Source organism: Nuphar pumila, chromosome 3 (genome assembly GCF_984573655.1).
Source record: "Nuphar pumila chromosome 3, dmNupPumi1.hap1.1, whole genome shotgun sequence".
Lineage (NCBI taxonomy): Eukaryota > Viridiplantae > Streptophyta > Magnoliopsida > Nymphaeales > Nymphaeaceae > Nuphar > Nuphar pumila.
This window is the reverse complement of record NC_143251.1, coordinates 10,877,551-10,897,081: the sequence shown is the minus strand read 5'-3', so window position 1 is coordinate 10,897,081 and position 19,531 is coordinate 10,877,551. Positions and strand designations below refer to the sequence as shown.

Below are 19,531 nucleotides of genomic sequence, written 5' to 3'. Positions count from 1 at the left end.
TCTAACTATCCTCATTACAATACTTATATGTACTATAGTGGGAGAATGTTGAAATTCACTAACAGTATGAATAACATGAGGAATATCAGGATGGGTAATTAAAAGATAAGTCAAAGTGCCAATCATTTGGCAGTATGGAGTTGGATCTTCTAGGGGTTCTCCATCATTTTTCTTCATCTTAGCATTGATGACCTCTTGTGTATCAACTCACTTTTCATCAGTGAGGCTCGATCTTTCTATTATCACAGTTGTTTTCATTCTTTGAAAGAATAACTTTGGTTCTTTCTCGGATCCATCCACCAAGCCCCATAAACCTTTTCTCCAAATTTTGCGCTTAACTATGGATGCCCACATCACATAGTTGGTGTCGTTTAGTCTCACGGGCATGGTAACAATCACTTGTTTATCCTCCATTAATACACAACGAGAGAAGGAGAGAAGAATAGAAAGATAGAAAGAAGAAACTTGATGTGGCATGCTTTTCAAGGCAATGAACCAATGCTCCTTTGATCCTCACTATCCACCAAGAAGCCTTCCAATGTAGCTTATAATGATATCGCACCAAAGCTTTGATATCATGTAATGAAACACAAAAAAGTATACAAGACAATATATAAGAACAATGACCTCTTACGGGTCAATCACTAAGAACACTTACAAGTGGCCACTCAAGGGCCAAGAACATAAAAAATAATAATGTTTATTATGTGAAATGTTTCGTGAAGGCATCAACTTTACAAGGGGGGAAGGTGCCTTTAAATAGAGGCACAATACAATGCACATGGGACCAACAACCATAAATATAGTTGTTATAAATATAGCTCTTGGGACTAGCCCAATCGCTATATTACCCAACTATATTTATAGTTGTTGGGACTAGCCCAACAGCCTTTTAGCTATGGCTAAAGGATATGTATTAAATAAATAAAAATCAGAAAAATAAAAAAGACTGTTGTGCCCCTAGTGGACACAACCTATTACATTGAGGTAATTTACATAAATACCCCTAATGGGTAATCCCTATTACAATAATAGAAATATACATGTACATGTATATATGTATATATACATGTATATGTATACATATAACATATATATATATATATATGTTGTTAAAATATATGTATATCATATATAATTTCCTTTTGTCCTTTATACTACCCACTAGGTGCAATTTAGTCTTTTACTTTCCATGTAAAATACACGTCCATTAGGGTTATTTTTTAGTTTCTTTTTATTTTTCTTATTTTAACATATGTATGTATATATATTGTTAAAATATATGTATATCATATACATGGTTACCATATATATATATATATAATTTTCTTTTATCCTTTGTAATGCCCACTAGGGGTAATTTAGTCTTTTCCTTCCCATGTAACATACACATGTCCATTAGGGTTATTTTTAGTTTCTTTTCATTTTTCTTATTTTTATTTTTCTTATTTCATTAGGGGCTCTCATTAGAGCCGTTGGGGGGCTCCCAACGACTCTATAGCAGCCCCCTTGGGTCCCATTTTGTGTATAAATATGGGTGCTTTGCCCCATCTCAAAACAATGTTTTTTCAAGAATTTTATCAATAAACACATTATTATTTTTAAGTTCTCTTCTCCTTTGTGAGTGTGTATGGTGTTTGCTTTTTGTGGCATATTGTATCTTGTCCAATAGAGACAACTTGCTTATGTGTTTTGTGCCTTGTAGTGAGTTTGTGACATTGTTCTTGACACTTGTACTTCATTGTATGGTATCATAGCCCCTATGTATTTGATCACTCTTGGGACTCCTTTCTTTTGTTTTTGAAGTGTGTACTTAGATTCACACTCTTGTGCTTCTTCAAACTCTTTTGCAATGGCTGACAAAGTTACAAAGATTGACCTCTCATTTAAATTGAATGAGATCTACTATAGAATGTGGGTGGCCACTATAAAAAACAATTTCAAGGGCAAGAAACTTTGAGGGCATGTATGTGGTACCATTCTGGAACCACGACTAAAGCTCACCAAGAAGGAAATGAAAAATAAACCTTTAATGAGGAAGAAAAAGCCAAGGCCATTAAAAAATACCAATCCAAAGTTGAAGATTAGTGAAATGAGCATGCCAAAATATTGGCATGGTTCATGAACAATGTTGATTTAAAAATTTATGCTAATCTAGCCAAGTTTAAGAAGGCAAATAAAACACGATTCTTAATTAAATACTCAAAGGGACCTTGCTAGGCATTTCTTTTTACAAGAAAAAGTAAGAAGAACCAAGCAAGGGGATATGAGTATTAGAGACTATTATAGTACTTTATCTCCTCTATGGGATGAGCTTGTTCTTCTTAAACCACAATGGGAAGGAAGTTCTATTGCCATGAGACAAGAGCAAATAGAGAGAATTTTTTTTTTTAATTTATTCATGGGCTTCGACTTGAACTTGAACAACTAAGAGGATCCCTTGTTCATAGGTCTTCTACTCCTCTTAGTGAAGTTCTTGCCGATCTATGCCAAGAAGAAACTTGTTTGGCTCTTAGAAAAAATATTGATGAGGTCCATGTAGTATCGAAACCGGGAAATAACACGACATATAAACCCCCTCACTTTTAAAAAAATAACAATGGTGGAGGAAGAAAAATTGTTTGTCACCATTGTAAAGAACTGGGACATCTTAGACTTGATTGTCCTAAGCTTAAAAATATGGTGGCTTCTGTTGGAGATAGTGCGAACAATTCAAGTGAAGAATCAAGAAGAGATGGAGACATAAAGGACACCATTGATCAACTTACGGAAACTCTCCAAAAATTTATGAGAAACAATTCCTTCACACCTTCCACCTCCAGTGCCGCGGTCTCATCAACTCTCGGTATGTCCTCTTGAATCCTTAATTTTGGATGCCTCTTTTCATATGACCCTAAATGCATCTCTTTTATCCAAACAAAGTCTTAATTCTTTTAAATCATTTGTTTCCACGACCGATAGAACATCCTTAGATGTTAAGGGAATGAAAAACCTTGAAAAGTTTTTAAGCAAAGACAAAGAATTTTATGTTCCAAAAATTATAATTATTTCAAAACTTATTTCAAATCTTCTTCATTTAAAAAATAAACGATTTTGGATATAGTGTCTATTTTCACCTACCAATTGCTATGTGTAGGATCTTCGGTCCAAGAAGCGGATTGGGAAGGGCCATAGAAGAGGAGGCCTATATTATATGGATTTTTTGTCATTGTCATCCAAATCATTTTGTAATCATGTTCAATCTAAAGATGTTGTCACTTAGCACAAAATGCTTGGTCATCCTAGTGTCTCTAAATTGCATCTTTTTTCTTTCTTAGAAATTTTTTTAATGAAAAACATTTTGCGTGTAATGATTGTATTTTTGGAAAAATGCATTCTCTTCTTTATCAACATAACAATTTTATTTTAATAGACTATTTAAATTAGTACATTCGGATGTATGGGACCAACACTCATTATGTCTAAAGAAGATATTCATATTATGTTGTTTTTATTGATGATTTCACTAGATACACTTAGGTTTAATTTATTAAAAACAAATCCGATGTTTTTTTTATTTTTAAAGAATTTCATATCCTTATTCAAAATCGATTTTAAAATAATATAGCAATTTTTAGATCTGATTCCAGATGAGAATACATGTCAAATGAATTTCAAAACTACCTTAAACAAAATGACATTATTCATTAAAGATCTTGTCCAAGGATTTTTTAACAAAATAACCTTACCGAAAGAAAACATAGGCATCTTATCGAAACAGCAAGAACTCTTCTTATTTCTAAAAATATTCTAAAGAAATTTTGGGCTGAAGCTGCTCTTTCTGAAATTTATCTTATAAATAGGATGTCATTCTCATCTTTAAAAAATGTTTCTCCTTTGAAAAATTGTTCAAAATATCTCCGGATATCAAAAGATTAAGAATTTTTGTTGTAAATGCTTTGTCCTTTTTCAAGGACTAGATAATCTTTCACCAAAAGCTCTTGAATATGTTTTTATTGGCTATGATGAAAATAAAAAAGGTTATAGGTGTTATGATGTTAAAAATAACAAACTTTATATTTTAAGAAATATGACTTTTCTTGAAGAACGAAATAAGATTTAAACATAAAAAACCCAAGATGTTGATTATTCTTTTCTCTTTTACTTATTACCTAGAAATAAGTCTAAAGATTCTAATGATAGTATTTGTGATAATGTTTGTGGTGACAATTCTCATCAAAATAATGATTTGCCTCATCAAAATGATGATTCTCCCAATGATATCCATGTGTATACTCGGCTAGAAGGAAATACACATAAAAATGCTTTTGACATGTATTCACAAAACATTTCCTTAGAAGATCACTAGAAGAATCCCTACCTAGTCTATCTTCTAGGAGTAGTAGACCTCCTCAAAATTTTGTGTCATGATTCTTTTTTTCAAAATTATAGAACTTGTCTAATGATGATCTATTCCTATCATGAACCTACCAACTTTAAAGAAGCCAAGCAACATCCACATTGGATAGATGCTATGAAACTTGATTTAGAAGCACTCAACGAAGCTAACATTTGGATAATTGTAAGTCTCTCTTTGGGAAAAAGGCTATTGGGTGTAGATGGGTTTATAAAGTCAAAACTTAGAGTGATGGGTCATTAGAAAGATACAAAGCTAGGTTAGTTGTTAAAGGGTATACAAAAGAATATAGAATTGATTATGATTTATGAGGAAACCTTTGCTTTGTTGCTAGGATGACTAGTGTAAGAACTTTAATAGCCTTAACATCTATTAAATAATGACCTATCTACCAATTAGATGTCAAAAATGTTTTTTTAGATGGGGGACCTTTATAAATAAGTCTACATGGATCCTTCGCCGAGTCTTGAGATTGAGGAAGAAAAATTTCTTAAACTTAGTAAAGCTCTTTATGGTCTTAAACAAGCTCCCAAAGCTTGATATAATAGCTTTAGTAAAGTTGTTCTTGATAGTAGATTTACTTCTTATTACACTGATATTGTTTTTTTGTTAATAATGCATGTGATCACACAACTATTTTATTATTATTACATTGAGTTTATTAAAAATGTTCTCAAAAACAATTTTAATATGTCTAACCTTGGATTTTTAAGGTATTTTTTAGGGATTGAACTTGCGTACTCTCCTCGGGGATATATTCTATCTCAAATGAAGCTTGCATCATATATTATTGCTAAGTCTGTCTTGATTGACAAAAAGAAAGTGGAGACTCTAGAAGTAATCAATGCTAAGATGAGTCAATGATGGACCTCCTTTAGAAGATCCCACTCTTCATCATCAATTAATCAGATCTCTAACATATTTGTCTATTATCAGGCCAGACATTGCTTATGTTGTACACAATGCAAATCAGTTCCAGAATGATCCTACTATTCATATGGCAATTGACATCCGAATTATCAGATATATGAAGGAAACAATAACAAAAGGGCTATTCTTATCTTCTTCTTCATCATCAAATTGAATTGCTTATACCGGCTCTGATTGGGGTGAAAACCCCAATGATTATATTTCTACCACAAGTTATTGTATTTTTTTTGGATAATCATTGATTTCTTGAAGATGTAAGAAACAACAAAAGGTTTCTTTATCTTCCACAAAAGCCAAGTATAGGGCAATGGCCACCACTACAACTAAACTTGTTTGGTTAAGAAGTCTGTTAAAAGATATGAGAGTTATCTCTATTCCTTCGAAGCTATGCTGCAATAACAAAAGTGTCATCTACATTGGTAGCAATCATACATTTCATGAATGGACAAAGTACATTGAGATGGACTGTCATTATGTTCACTATCGAACTTTCATACGTCACTTCAGAGTACCAATTTGCAGATTTTTTTACCGAAGCTTTACCATCCCCTAGGTTCTCCTTTCTTCTAAGCAAACTTTCGGTGATCTCACCATCAGTTTGAGGGAGAAGGGGTGTTAAAATATATGCATATCATTATATATATATATATTATTTCCTTTTGTCCTTTATAATGCCCACTAGGGGCAATTTAGTCTTTTTCTTTTCATGTAAATTACACATGTCCATTAAGGTTATTTTTTAGTTTCTTTTTATTTTTCTTATTTTTATTATTTCATTAAATAATGTAAAGGGGCCCTCATTAGATCCATTAGGAGCTCCCAACGACTCTATGGGTGCTTTGCCCCATCTCAAAACAATGTTTTTTCAAGCATTTTATCAACAAACACATTATTATTTTTAAGCTCTCTCTTCTCCTTTGTGAGTGTGTATGGTGTTTGCCCTTTGTGGCATAATGTATCTTGTCCGTTAGAGATAACTTGCTTATGTGTTTTGTGACATTGTTCTTGGCACTTGTACTTCATTACATATATATCTTAACAATTTATGGTCCTCATTAGTAGGAATATTAATCATATGTTCTTCATCTTAATGACCAAAACTAATAGAATCTTCATTAGGAAGTAACTCAAATAAGAAAAAATAGTCTCTCATTTTCTTAGGCACATTTTGATCAAAGGGGCATTCTTTTTCCAAAATGGTAACATTTCGGGAAACATACATTCTATCATATTTGATGTCATAACATCTAAATACTTTCTTGGTCTCACCATACCCAAGAAAAACCCAAGGAATGGTACTAGGGGATAACTTAGCATTTTTGTTTATAAGAACAAAGCATGAACAACCAAAAGTTCTTAATCTAGCATAATTAGGAGGAAGTTTGTAAAGTGTTTTGGAAGGAGCGATATTTTGAAGTTTTATCGAAGGAATTCGATTTATGAGGTAAACAACGGTAAGTGCGGCTTCGGCCCAAAATATTTTTGGAACATTTTTTAAAATAAGGTCCTGGTGGTATCTATGATTTGTCAATGCTTCCTTTCTGCTAAACCATTTTGTTGAGGGATATAAGGGCAAGATCTTTGGTGAACAATGCCATTAGTTTCTAAATATTTTCTAAAATCATTTGACATAAACTCTCCCCCTGAATCAAAGCGAAAAATAATAATATTGGTTTGAAATAATTTTTTAATGAAGTTATGCAAGGATTTGAAGGTCTCAAAAACTTCATTTTTGTGCCTAAGAAAATAGATCCATGTAAATCACGAATAATCATAATATCCCATAATAAGCAAGGCCACCTTTAGATGTAATAGGAGTCAGATCCCATACATCCAAATGAATTAATTCAAGTGGTTTAGAAGAAAAAAAGATCTTTCTTGGAAAGGAATGACTTTGATTTTGCCAAGAATGCAATGAGTACAATCAATTTTTTCATTACAAAATTTTCTCAATTGAGGTATATTGGATAATTTGGAAATGCTAAGATGTCCTAGTCTTTGATGCCACAAAATAATATTCAAATTTTGTACATTCAGACAAAAAGGAATTTTTGGTAGAATCAACCAGTCCATGTGATGCAGTGAGGGGAACAATGAAGCCTTCATGGTATTGAATCTGATGTGGCTGCTCTTTGCTGTCACGTGAAAATCCCCACACAGCCACGTTAAGTGACTGTCACTGGGCAGACCTACCAACTGATGCCGGGTGGAGGGTCGGCTGCAATGCTCCTGTTTGCTGAGATGGTTGGTACGCTGCTCACAAACGTACGATGTGCAGTGATAAGAGGAGAACAGCCACCCAAAATGATGGTGCTGTATTGTTTCTTTTTTTATTTCAATGGAATCCAAATGAACAATGAGATTAATAATAAACTGGATACCGTGAAGAAAGGGAAATGAGAAACATTCAAAAAGGAGAAAACTTAATACTGACAGAAGAAGACAAAGAGGGGAATAAAAGATATGTTGAAAAGGAAAAACTGTCAGAAGAAAAAAAAGCTGCAAACAAAATAAAGAATCAAAGAACTGCAGGAAGGGAAAAGCTGCTGAAAGAAAAGACAATTGTTTCAATTCTCAAACTTCTATGCCCCGCACGCAACCCTAAGAGGGTTTATTTAAAAAAGGTTTGGCTGGATCCGGGTCTCGGGTCCGGACCCGGACCCGAGACGAACTTCTGAGTGTTGCAGAATCTGGGCCTGCTCTGCATCATTCTCCCCGGGTTGGGAAGAAGTTGGCTCTGACGACTTGTTGTCACCATGGTACGCATATAAATCAGACACATTGACGATAGGCAACATGTATCGATATTCTTGGACGGTTCCAAATTAAAGCATGTAGATTGGTTTTGAAATTGACCGTCTATACAATCTGCTATGGCACCCCATGGAAGCACAAGCTGAATTTTTGTCCCTCCAGCACGCGGTCTTAAGGGTTTGGCTAGAATCCCAACAATACAAGCATGCTTACCAAAAACTGGACCACCTGCTGAAAACTTCACTATATCTGCCCCGAATGCATAGTGGCTCTGCTCATCGTCCATAGAGAAATCCCCGTTCAGGATCTTGTTCCCAAAAGCAAACCCAAACAACTTCAAAAGATCCATTATTGCTGGAATGTTCAATGTTCCGTAAAGAGGCCCGTCATTCCCCATTGCTGAAACCATAATAATATTATTTGCAGTCAATTTCCAAACCGTTTCGACCAATGTAAGGTCTAAGTAATCAGGTCCCTTTGACTCAGTATCTTCAAGAAGACGCATTAGAGATTGTGTCACACCCCCAAACTTGATATTATTTTCAGGATAGGCATTCACACCCTTATTATCCATTTTTGGCAACTCCAGATGGTCTATTGTTTGAGTACCATTGTCCTTTCCTTCATTTACCTTTGAACTGTGGAGCAAGGCATGGTTATCTATTGTTAGATGGGATTCACGCTGAGGGTGCATCGGCTGGCCTGTTTTCGCGAAGATGGGATTCATGCGAGCCGCTGCGCTGTCAACTGGATCTGCTACCGGCGTTGGTGTTGAAAATGCGCGTTGTTCCATCGTTGATTCAAGAACGACCAACCGATCTTCGATTCCATCCATTCGTTTTGACAAACCGGCTACCTCCTTCTCTAGGAGTAGCATATCTTCTTGCATCTTCGTCACCATGTCGAGCATCCGCTTCATGATCTTTTCTCGTGCCTTTCCGTTCGTAGGACCGTTCCTCGCCCCTTGCGTCATGCCGTTGACGAAGGATGAGGGGCTGGGCTCTGATACCATTTGATGCAGTGAGGGGAACGATGAAGCCTTCATGGTATTGAATCTAATGTGGCTGCTCTTTGCTGTCACGTGAAAATCCCCACACAGCCACGTTAAGGGACTGTCACTGGGCAGACCTACCAACTGATGCCGGGTGGAGGGTCGGCTGCAATGCTCCTGTTTGCTGAGATGGTTGGTACGCTGCTCACAAACGTACGATGTGCAGTGATAAGAGGAGAACAGCCACCCAAAATGATGGTGCTATATTGTTTCTTTTTTTATTTCAATGGAATCCAAATGAACAATGAGATTAATAATAAACTGGATACCGTGAAGAAAGGGAAATGAGAAACATTCAAAAAAGGAGAAAACTTAATACTGACAGAAGAAGACAAAGAGGGGAATAAAAGATATGCTGAAAAGGAAAAACTGTCAGAAGAAAAAAAAGCTGCAAACAAAATAAAGAATCAAAGAACTGCAGGAAGGGAAAAGTTGCTGAAAGAAAAGACGACTGTTTCAATTCTCAAACTTCTATGCCCCGCACGCAACCCTAAGAGGGTTTATTTAAAAAAGGTTTGGCTGGATCCGGGTCTCGGGTCCGGACCCGGATTCGAGACGAACTTCTGAATGCTGCAGAATCTGGGCCTGCTCTGCATCACCATGTAGTAGAGATCTCCTTCCCTATGACCTTCCCCAATCTACATTCCCAACTGGAGATCCTAGATTACACATTGATTGGATGAGAAATAGATCTTACAGTTATTGTCAGCAATTTGAGAAACAAAGAGCAGATTCAAATTAAGTTTTGGGATAAATCTAATTTTTGGAATAGAAAAATTTGATTTTTTTTCAATGCTTTTTATTTCAAGAGAAGAGTCATCCATAATAAAAACATTAGATCCACTTGAATTATTTTTTAATTTGGAGAGTAAAGAAATATTATGGGTCATATGGAAAGAAGCACCAAAATCTAAGAGCCAAAGTATTTTACCTAGGAGAGAAGATGAGGAAACAACGACACCCATAGTAGAAGATGATGAACCTTTGAGAAGTGGTTATAGAGCCTCCACTAGTTGAGACACAATCATGGTTCCAACGGATTTGAGGTCTCCATTGGTTTTATTCCGGTCTTCTTGTGATGAATCTACACTCGCCGCTCTTCATTCATCTCTTCCTTTGAATTCAGGACAATAAGGCTTGATGTGCCTCAGTTTGCCATAATTGTCACAAATAATCTTTTTTCTTCCTTCATCATTAAGTGGCTTCCCGTAGTTGGATTTGTTGAAATGAGGAGTCCTAGAAGAGTAAGTATTAGCTCCGGGTCTTGAAACCGCCAACACATTTTCCTTGGCTTCTTTTGGATCAGACATATTTTTCATGATGAACCTTGTTTCTTTCATACATACTTTGGCCAAAACCTCATCTAGAGGTTGAAAATCTCCCTTGTTGCAGTGAGTGATGTTGACCTGTACTTGCTCGAATTCGGGTCTAAGGCCTTGCATAAATTGGAAAAATTGTTCTTCCAAAATTTGCTCCTTTCTACGATGAGCATCATTGGAAGTATCCCAAATGGGTTCAAACATGGAAATAACCTTCAAAAGTTTGGAAGGCTAGCGGTAGGCCAGAAAAGTGGTACGTAACTACCATCTACTTTGTCTGTGTGTGTGTGTGTATATATATATGGGGTAATGTTTGCTGCCATAGTGGGTACGTGGATCCTTCACTCGTCATAATGAAAAGTGGAATCGTCAGGTTGTCTGTAGCCCTTGAAAACAAGCATTGAATTTCTCTTCCTTCCTTCCTATAGAAGTCTTGAGAATCAAATGATCTGGATTGAAAACAAAAATGGAGCCTGATAATCACACATAACAACCCACTATCAAAAGTTGAGACTCAGACAAGCGTGTGTGAAAGAGAGGGCGGGGATTATATCTAGCCGCAGGTGTCCCTACCCCATAGGCTGGCTACCTTATAACGGACAAAAAAAAGCATTTACTCTGTGCAAACAGAGGCCACTCATTTAGGAGTAGAAAGGAGTATATGCAATATTAAATTTGAAATGAGGAAAGCAGGCCTTGTGCTTTCTTTTAGTTGAGTAAGAGGAATGAAGTTTTCTTTGATTGTTGATAAGGCGCTTGCTTGAACTGGAACGCGTACCTTGCAATCGGAGAGAAACTATCTATATACCGTCACATTGGATAGAAGTTTGACATAACAAAAAATCGATGTTTCGTGTTAAGTGAAGTCAACCCTTTCTTATGAAAATGACTTGAGCCAAGGAGGAAGGGTTTAGGGATACTTGATTCCCCACAAGAGGAGGGTTGGCTCTCTACCAACTCCATCAGAGGGGGATGGCAATGAGAAGGGTAAACTGAAGTGGAAGCTAAAAGTGGCGTGTGGCCGAAAATCTTTCATCGATCTAAAAGGCCGGGAGGGAATGGGACTAATATATTTGATATCAGCTATTAGGTCTAACTCAACAGAGGAAATGCCCTTCTCATTCTGACCTTTCTTTAAGGGGTACTTTTCCATTGGTTGTGAACATATTTCCATTTTAATCTCGACTTACTGGATTTAACAGCCAAAGTGTCATGGGATTTGATCAAACCATAAGATGAAGCCTAAGGTCGATTCTGTGATTGCCTATTTTGCATGTTCCTGAAATTTCACTTGTGGCTCGTCCCTATGAGACAAAATCACGCATGCCCAGCTGCATTTGAACTAAGACTGCTGAATTTGTAGTTACCCAGAACACTCATGACATTATCTGGAAGATCTAATTATGAGCTGATTTAACTGCCTTTATAGCTTAGTAAAAAATATCACTGTTATATTGAATTTATCATGATTTTTATTTCAATGAGTTCACAAAAGAATTTATCATAACTAGTGGTTCATTGCCTTTTTTCAATATATCATGATTTTATTGTGATTTTGCTATTTTGTTTGCATTTTCAATATTTCTTCTGAATTTGATGTTTTAATTTCTTTTCATTTTTATGGAGACTTTTCTGAAATTTGTGAAATTATAAAAGGAAAAGCCATAGTTTATCCTTGCTAGGAACATTCCAAGAACAAATTCGTGGCACAGCTTTGTAGATGTTGTGCACGTTTTGGGGCGGACAATGGTTCACATCAAAAGTTTATATGTTGACGACAGAAAACGTACAGCATGTAACAACAGTATTTGTGCATCAACTCATGGGCATAAAAAAAGCAAGAAAAAAATAACTCCATTACATCAATGGTAAGAACATGTGGAAGCGTAATGTAAACTTGAACCATTCATTGAATGTGATAGGCATCTCCTTTTATTATTATTTGGTTTCTCGTTAATATCTGGTTAGATTTATCTGTACTATATGCATTTATTATACTTAAAAATTCTTATGAAGGAAATGCCATTTCCACTATTTTTTGTTCATGAACACCACCATTAATATGGTAAATGCATACTTTAGCTCTTGTGTGAACTATCCTGCCATGACTATTTTCAAAAGTTAGTTCAAAACCTGTAGTTGGATTATAAACTGATGCACAGATGAATATGTTTGATGTGTTCAGGGTTCGTTTCCACTATGGCCATCCAGATGTTTTTGACAGGATCTTCCACATCACAAGAGGTGGTATCAGCAAGGCTTCTCGAGGGATCAACTTAAGTGAAGATATTTTTGCCGGTAATCATCTTATTTTTATTAGGGCACAACAATACTTCCATTTGTGTATAATTCGAATTGGTGCTGTATAAATTTATTATCAGGTTTCAACTCAACACTGAGGCGTGGAAATGTCACCCACCACGAATATATCCAAGTTGGAAAGGGTCGTGATGTTGGGCTTAACCAAATATCACTTTTTGAAGCAAAAGTAGCATGTGGTAATGGGGAGCAGATACTGAGTCGAGATATCTACCGTCTGGGACACCGTTTTGACATGTTCCGCATGCTTTCATGTTATTTTACAACTGTTGGTTTTTATATCAGCTCCATGGTAATTGACATCACATTTGATCACTTTAGCATGATTCTTGAGTGTCTCAATTGGTTCACAACTCCTTTGACTAATTCTGCTACATCTTAATCGTTATTTATGGCTTGCAGATGGTTGTCATTATTGTTTACATATTTTTGTATGGGAAGCTTTATTTATCACTAAGTGGGTTGGAGGATTCACTGATACGACATGCACGTGCTAAGGGTGATGATCCACTTAAGGCAGCACTGGCATCTCAGTCCCTTGTTCAGATAGGCTTATTGATGGCATTGCCTATGTTAATGGAGATTGGACTAGAGAGAGGCTTCAGAACAGCACTGAGTGATATTATTATCATGCAACTTCAGCTTTCTGCTGTTTTCTTCACCTTCTCTCTTGGTACAAAGACTCATTATTTTGGCCGCACTGTATTGCATGGAGGGGCTAAATACAGGGCCACTGGTCGTGGTTTTGTGGTGCGACATGAAAAGTTTGCAGAAAATTACAGGCTTTATTCACGGAGCCACTTTGTGAAAGGGATGGAATTGATGGTACTCCTGTTGGTATATGGGGTTTATGGTTCTGCAACATCTGGTACGACTGCATACATGTTGCTCACACTCTCAATGTGGTTCCTCGTTGTGTCTTGGCTATTTGCTCCCTTCCTCTTCAACCCATCTGGATTTGAATGGCAAAAGATTGTAGAGGACTGGGATGATTGGACCAAATGGATAAGCAGTAGGGGAGGAATTGGGGTACCAGGGAACAAGAGCTGGGAGTCATGGTGGGAAGAAGAGCAGGAACACTTGCAATACACTGGGCTATCTGGACGCTTCTGGGAGATTGTTCTTTCCCTTCGCTTCTTCCTCTACCAATACGGAATTGTTTACCATTTGCAGATAGCCAATAGGAATACAGGCCTTGTTGTAAGTTTCTTATCCCTCTTTGGAAAACCTTAAGAAATGTAGAATCTTGTGAGAAATTGAATTGGCATGTTTTTCTTGATATTAGCATTGTGATGATTCGTGAAACAAATTTGATTCTTAAGTTTCTTTTTTTCTTCACTTTTCAATGGGTAGTACTAATAGATGTTTAGGCTGTTCAAACATTGTCAATTGAGAAGCATGTTTGATGCTATTCTTTTTCAGTTATGATAAACTAATGATCTCCCATGCTCAGGTTTATGGACTGTCCTGGCTTGTTATTGCTGCAGTTGTGCTTATCTTAAAGGTTAGTTTTGAATTCTTCTGGTATGCCTGTTCAAGTTTGATTAAAATCCAATTCGCTTATAAGATATTAACAACCAGCGATTTTTGGATTTTCTGTCGGAAAAACTTTGAAAGATTGTACCATCCTACGTGTGAAATGACACGTGTTCTGTTCCGAGCCTGAATGTTCTGGCCTATTAAACCATGACTATGTTTTAGAGGCATGGGTTTTCAAAACTTTTCACACAATCTGGTGCATCCATGATCAGGAATTAAATAGCGTGTCATTCTATTTCACGTGTGTGTGCCTGTGTCATTCTATTTCACATGGATATGGATGCAGGAATGAGACATGATGGCAGCTTTAACATTAGGTCATGGGGGCATGCGCACACACACATATATATACAGAGCGAGAGGGGTGTAGGTGCCTACTGTGAGCAAACAGGGGTTTTTGGGGTGTTTTTCGCAAATCTGACCCTGCAGATATGTTTGTCATAGTCAATTTGCTAAAAAACAACACTTGGATCATGTTTTTTCGATGAAAAAAGTGAATTTTACAGCTTCAATATTTATGAAATCAAAACTTATAAAAGCTTATTCATGTGTCAAAATCGGATGATCCAAGGGTTCATTCCTATAAATTAAGTATGCAGAACACATCTGTATGGTCAGATTTGAGAAAAACATGAAAAAAACTCTTCAGAAGCCCGTTAGGCATAGATCCACATAAGTGCCTGACCGAATGGACGCGTAGGTCTAATTTCTGCCCAGACCTTTAGTGGTGCTTCAAAAGTGCCGCTAAAGGTCATTTTTTATCAGGCACGTATGTGATCAGGCACCTACCACTCACTATATATATATATATATATATATATATATATATATATATATATATATATATATATATATATGAAAACCTACAAAATGGGTACGGTGCTAAATGGAAACCTACAAAATGTGGTGTGTGTGTGTGTGTGTGTGTGTGTGTGTGTGTGAAACCAGCTTCAATACATCAGTTGCCATGTATTAAAAGAGAACATTATACTGCAGCTGGTGTCCATGGGAAGAAAGAAGTTCAGTGCAGATTTCCAATTGATGTTTAGACTGCTCAAACTCTTGTTATTTTTCGGATCTATCGGTGCATTAGCTGTCCTCTTCACACTACTCAACCTTACAATTGGTGACATCTTTGCCAGTCTCTTGGCTTTCATGCCAACAGGTTGGGCGCTATTACAGGTATCTCTTTTCTTATATCTATAGAAAAAGATTAGTGTTTGTGTGATAGACATGATATTCTGTGATTTGTTTCAATCTTGTGAACTTGTCAATGATATAAAAAACTAGTGATTAAGTTGATGTACAGGTGACAACCCTTTTTCTCACTCTAACTCAACCAAGTCAATGGTTTATGTGTGCTAGCTAGCCAGTGGTCAAGTTCATTTTTGACGTCATCTCATCTGTAATTCTTCTGTCTGGAGCTTGGCAGTTTTCAGTTTCAAAGTCGTGCTTTTATTGGATTTGTGGATGTCATCAGGACATGATTGATGAATTGTGCCAAATCTTGACATTTTAACTATACAAGTGTCATGCATTGCAACCCTTGTTGATCTGTCACTTTTTTGTAAAATATTGCTCCAGATTGCACAAGCATGCCGGCCCCTGATGAAAATACTGGGCCTTTGGGGCTCGGTAAAAGCTCTTGCAAAGGGATATGAGTATATTATGGGACTTATAATTTTCACCCCTGTTGCTGTTCTTGCCTGGTTCCCTTTTGTATCGGAGTTCCAAACACGGCTCCTCTTCAACCAAGCATTCAGCCGGGGCTTGCAAATTTCACGAATTTTGGCAGGAGGAAAGAAGCAGAACTGAGGATACCATTGCCAGAAACAAGAAGATGCTCGTAAGAATGTGCATCTCTGTATGTTTTCGTCTCTTGTAACATAGCATTCTTTTTGGGAATTTTGAACCACCATTTACAATAAACATTAACATCAGATGTGATATATCATGTTGTTAGTTTCTGTTTACTTTTCTCTGTGTCTGTTTGATTATTCCTGAACAAGATGACTCAAATCAAGCTAGGGCTCAGACAAAATGTTGTTTTTTTTCAAGATGGGGGGGATAACCACATGGGTTTCAAACTCGAGATCCCTCGGTTATGATAGTGTGACCTAACCATCTAGCTGTTTCAGTGAACTACACTCAGATGAAACTGTTCTTGATCAACATGCACAGTTGCAGGCTTGCAACACCTTCACACATTGTTTGAAGACTGTATTGTTGATATTTCTTCACAAGTTCACATATTGGAAAGTTTCTCCAAGCTGTTCTCTCTGTTTTCTTTTTTATCCAGTGACTTCCTCTAAGGGGTGTTTGTGTCCTGCAGAAACAGCCCGTTTTCTGCGGAAGCTACACAAGTTTTTAAAACATGGGGTGTCATTTTCTACATTGAATGCGTCTGGAAGATCCCTAAGAAAACATGCCTTAAGAAAAACCAAACAAGAGAATGTTAGCGTCTCTTTATCTCAAGTGAAAATGCGTACCTTATATAAGGAATTCTATGCAAGTGCAATTTCAGAGATGTCGGGGGCTATAACTGTCGACTCCGTATCCTGGTCGATTCTTGGCCTTTTGAGAGTTGCTTGTTTCATATCCAAACTGATCTTACGTGGGAATACCTTAATCTAGGCTGGATCTGAAACCAGACAAGAGGTAACAGGCAAATCCTTGTTCTTCAAAACAAAAACACCCTCAAATGGCTGAAGACACTGGAAATTTCATGACTAGAGATCCATGGTTTGGGGGTTTCCGACTCTTATATGACGGCCTGACCTGTCCCCCAAAGATTGCAGGAAAACCTAAGGGGAATCCCCTTTCCCTTGAGAAAGGGCATACTGTTGGCCTATTTGCATAAACAGAATGGAATTGTAAATGTGTACCTATAGATGCCATTAAAATTATGTGCGGGTGCTTGGTGTTCTCCTCAGCCTATCTACGCCCACGATGAGTCCAGACCTTAGGTCGATGGTGAGCAGGATCCTGAACCCAAAGGAATACAAGAATGTGGGCAATAGGGGTGTTGGTGGCTGATGGCTCTCATCATATGTACAACCCCACCCCTCTTATTTTATAATGGGAGATATGGGTGGTTACGTGAGAGACCACATTCATGTAACCTCCACCCACTAACTCCTCACTAACCAGCCCACTAATAGTGTCAAACCGGGTCACCTGATGGGTTGGACGCAGTCCCAAAATTTCTAATATTCTCCCACTTGACTCATTGACACTAAAAGTGCATTAAATCGAAGTTTATATCGTTATCTCAATTTAATGGGTTCAAATGCTATCCTGTATCATAAGAATGAATCATATGAGTCATGAAGATGAACACATCTTCATAAAATATCATATTTTTATGTACTACAATACAATTCATTATCAGTGCCTTAGCATGTTAAGATTACATTTATGAATAGGTTGGTCTCTAACCCATTCTATTGATCCTTTAATATTGTTATTCTACCATTCTCTTTAACCAAATGAGAGATACTTTATGCAAAATCAACAATACACAATCTCATTAATATTGTTATTTTGCTATTTTCTTTAACTATATGAGAGATCCTTTATGCAAAATCAATAATACACAAAGTCATAGAGAATCAATTCATTTTTACAAATGTGATCACATATAATGTATTGTCATATACCAGAATGAATAAAAAAGATCAATCCCTTTTACATGGCGAGAATACAATCCCGGTGCTAGCTCTTTAATAAGGGGATCCACAGTCATTTTCTTCGTCTCAATTATATCAATACATATCAGATGATTCTCAGTTCTTTCTTTAACAACAAAATATTTTAACTCCATGTGTCGACACAAGGTTGAACTCTTGTTATTTAAAAAGGATACGACTACTTCATTATCATAAAAGATCTTTAGTGGTCTCTTAATAGATTTCACAATACCAAGACCCATAACGAAGTTTCTTATCCAAATGGCCTGAGACGAAGTCTTGTATAGAGCAATAAATTTTGCCTCCATGGTATGAGCAGCAGTAGTAGACTGCTTTCTACTTCTCTATGAGACAACTCCACCTGCTAATAGAAAGATGTATCCAGTAGTGAATTTTCTACTATCAAGACATCCTCCTAAATTTGCATCAGAGTATCCAATGACCTTTAGGTGAACAACTTTTATGTAGGTCAACACGTAGTCCTTCGTTTCTTGTAAATAGTGCATGATCTTCTTCGCTGCCTTTCAGTGCACAATGCCTGGATTTGACTGATATCTACCAAGCATTCCTACAACAAATGCTATATCAGGTCGTGTGCAGGTTTGCACGTACTGCAAACTCTCAACCGCTGAAGCATATGAGACAGTTGTCATCTGAGCATTTTCATTATCATCCTTAGGACATTCCTTTAAGCTCAATTTATCTCCTTTCACTATGGGTGCCGAACAAAGAGAACAATTCTCTATCTCATATCTTTTAAGAACTTTAAGGATATAGGATTTCTGAGAGAGGGTAAAGACACCCTTAGTTTTGTCACAACGGATCTCGATTTCAAGGACATATGTGGTCTCACCCATGTCCTTCATATCAAAATAAAAGAAAAAAAAATCTTTTGTCTCATATAATAGACTCAAATCATTAGTTGCAAGAAGAATATCGCCAACATATAAAACCAAAATTCTGAACTTACTCCCACTAGTCTTTATATAAATGCACTGATTAACAATATTTTTAGTGAATCCAAAGTTCATAATTACTTGATTGAACTTTTTATACCACTAGTGGGAGACCTAGTTAAGTCCATAAATTGACTTCTTCAATTTACAAACTAAATGATTCGAGTCATCTACACTGAAACTAGTAGGTTGTTGCATGTATACCTCCTATTTCAGATCTCCATTCAAGAAGGCAGTTTTCACATCCATTTGATGCAATTTTAAATCAAAATAAGCTACGAGGGCAATCATTATTCTCAAGGATTCCTTAGTTGAGACAGGAAAAAAAATCTCATTATAATCAATGCCCTTTATCTGTGTGAAACCTTTTACAACAAGCCTAGCCTTGTACTTCTCCACTTAACCTTTAGAGTCTGTTTTGGTCTTATAAACCCACTTAAAATCAATAGGTTTAACTTCATCAGGTCGAGGTACAAGATCCCACACTTAGTTCTTTGCCATAGAGTCAAGTTATTCCTTCATGGCATTGATCTAATGTGTTGATCTTTCACTTTCAATGACTTCTACAAAAGTGAAGG

The 19,531-nt window shown here is 36.6% G+C and overlaps 1 protein-coding gene across 1 annotated transcript in view; it reads left to right on the top strand.

The window, feature by feature from the left end:
• Positions 1-16,272, top strand: part of LOC149841942 (callose synthase 5-like) — an 83,535-nt gene extending 67,263 nt beyond the window's left edge. The window contains exons 37-42 of the mRNA XM_090000554.1: positions 12,636-12,748; positions 12,832-13,061; positions 13,172-13,969; positions 14,223-14,273; positions 15,305-15,490; positions 15,893-16,272. Coding sequence (XP_089856680.1) covers positions 12,636-12,748; positions 12,832-13,061; positions 13,172-13,969; positions 14,223-14,273; positions 15,305-15,490; positions 15,893-16,123 — 1,609 coding nt within the window. The 3' untranslated portion in view covers positions 16,124-16,272. The remainder of the gene's footprint in view (positions 1-12,635; positions 12,749-12,831; positions 13,062-13,171; positions 13,970-14,222; positions 14,274-15,304; positions 15,491-15,892) is intronic.
• The last annotated feature ends 3,259 nt before the right edge of the window (positions 16,273-19,531 follow it).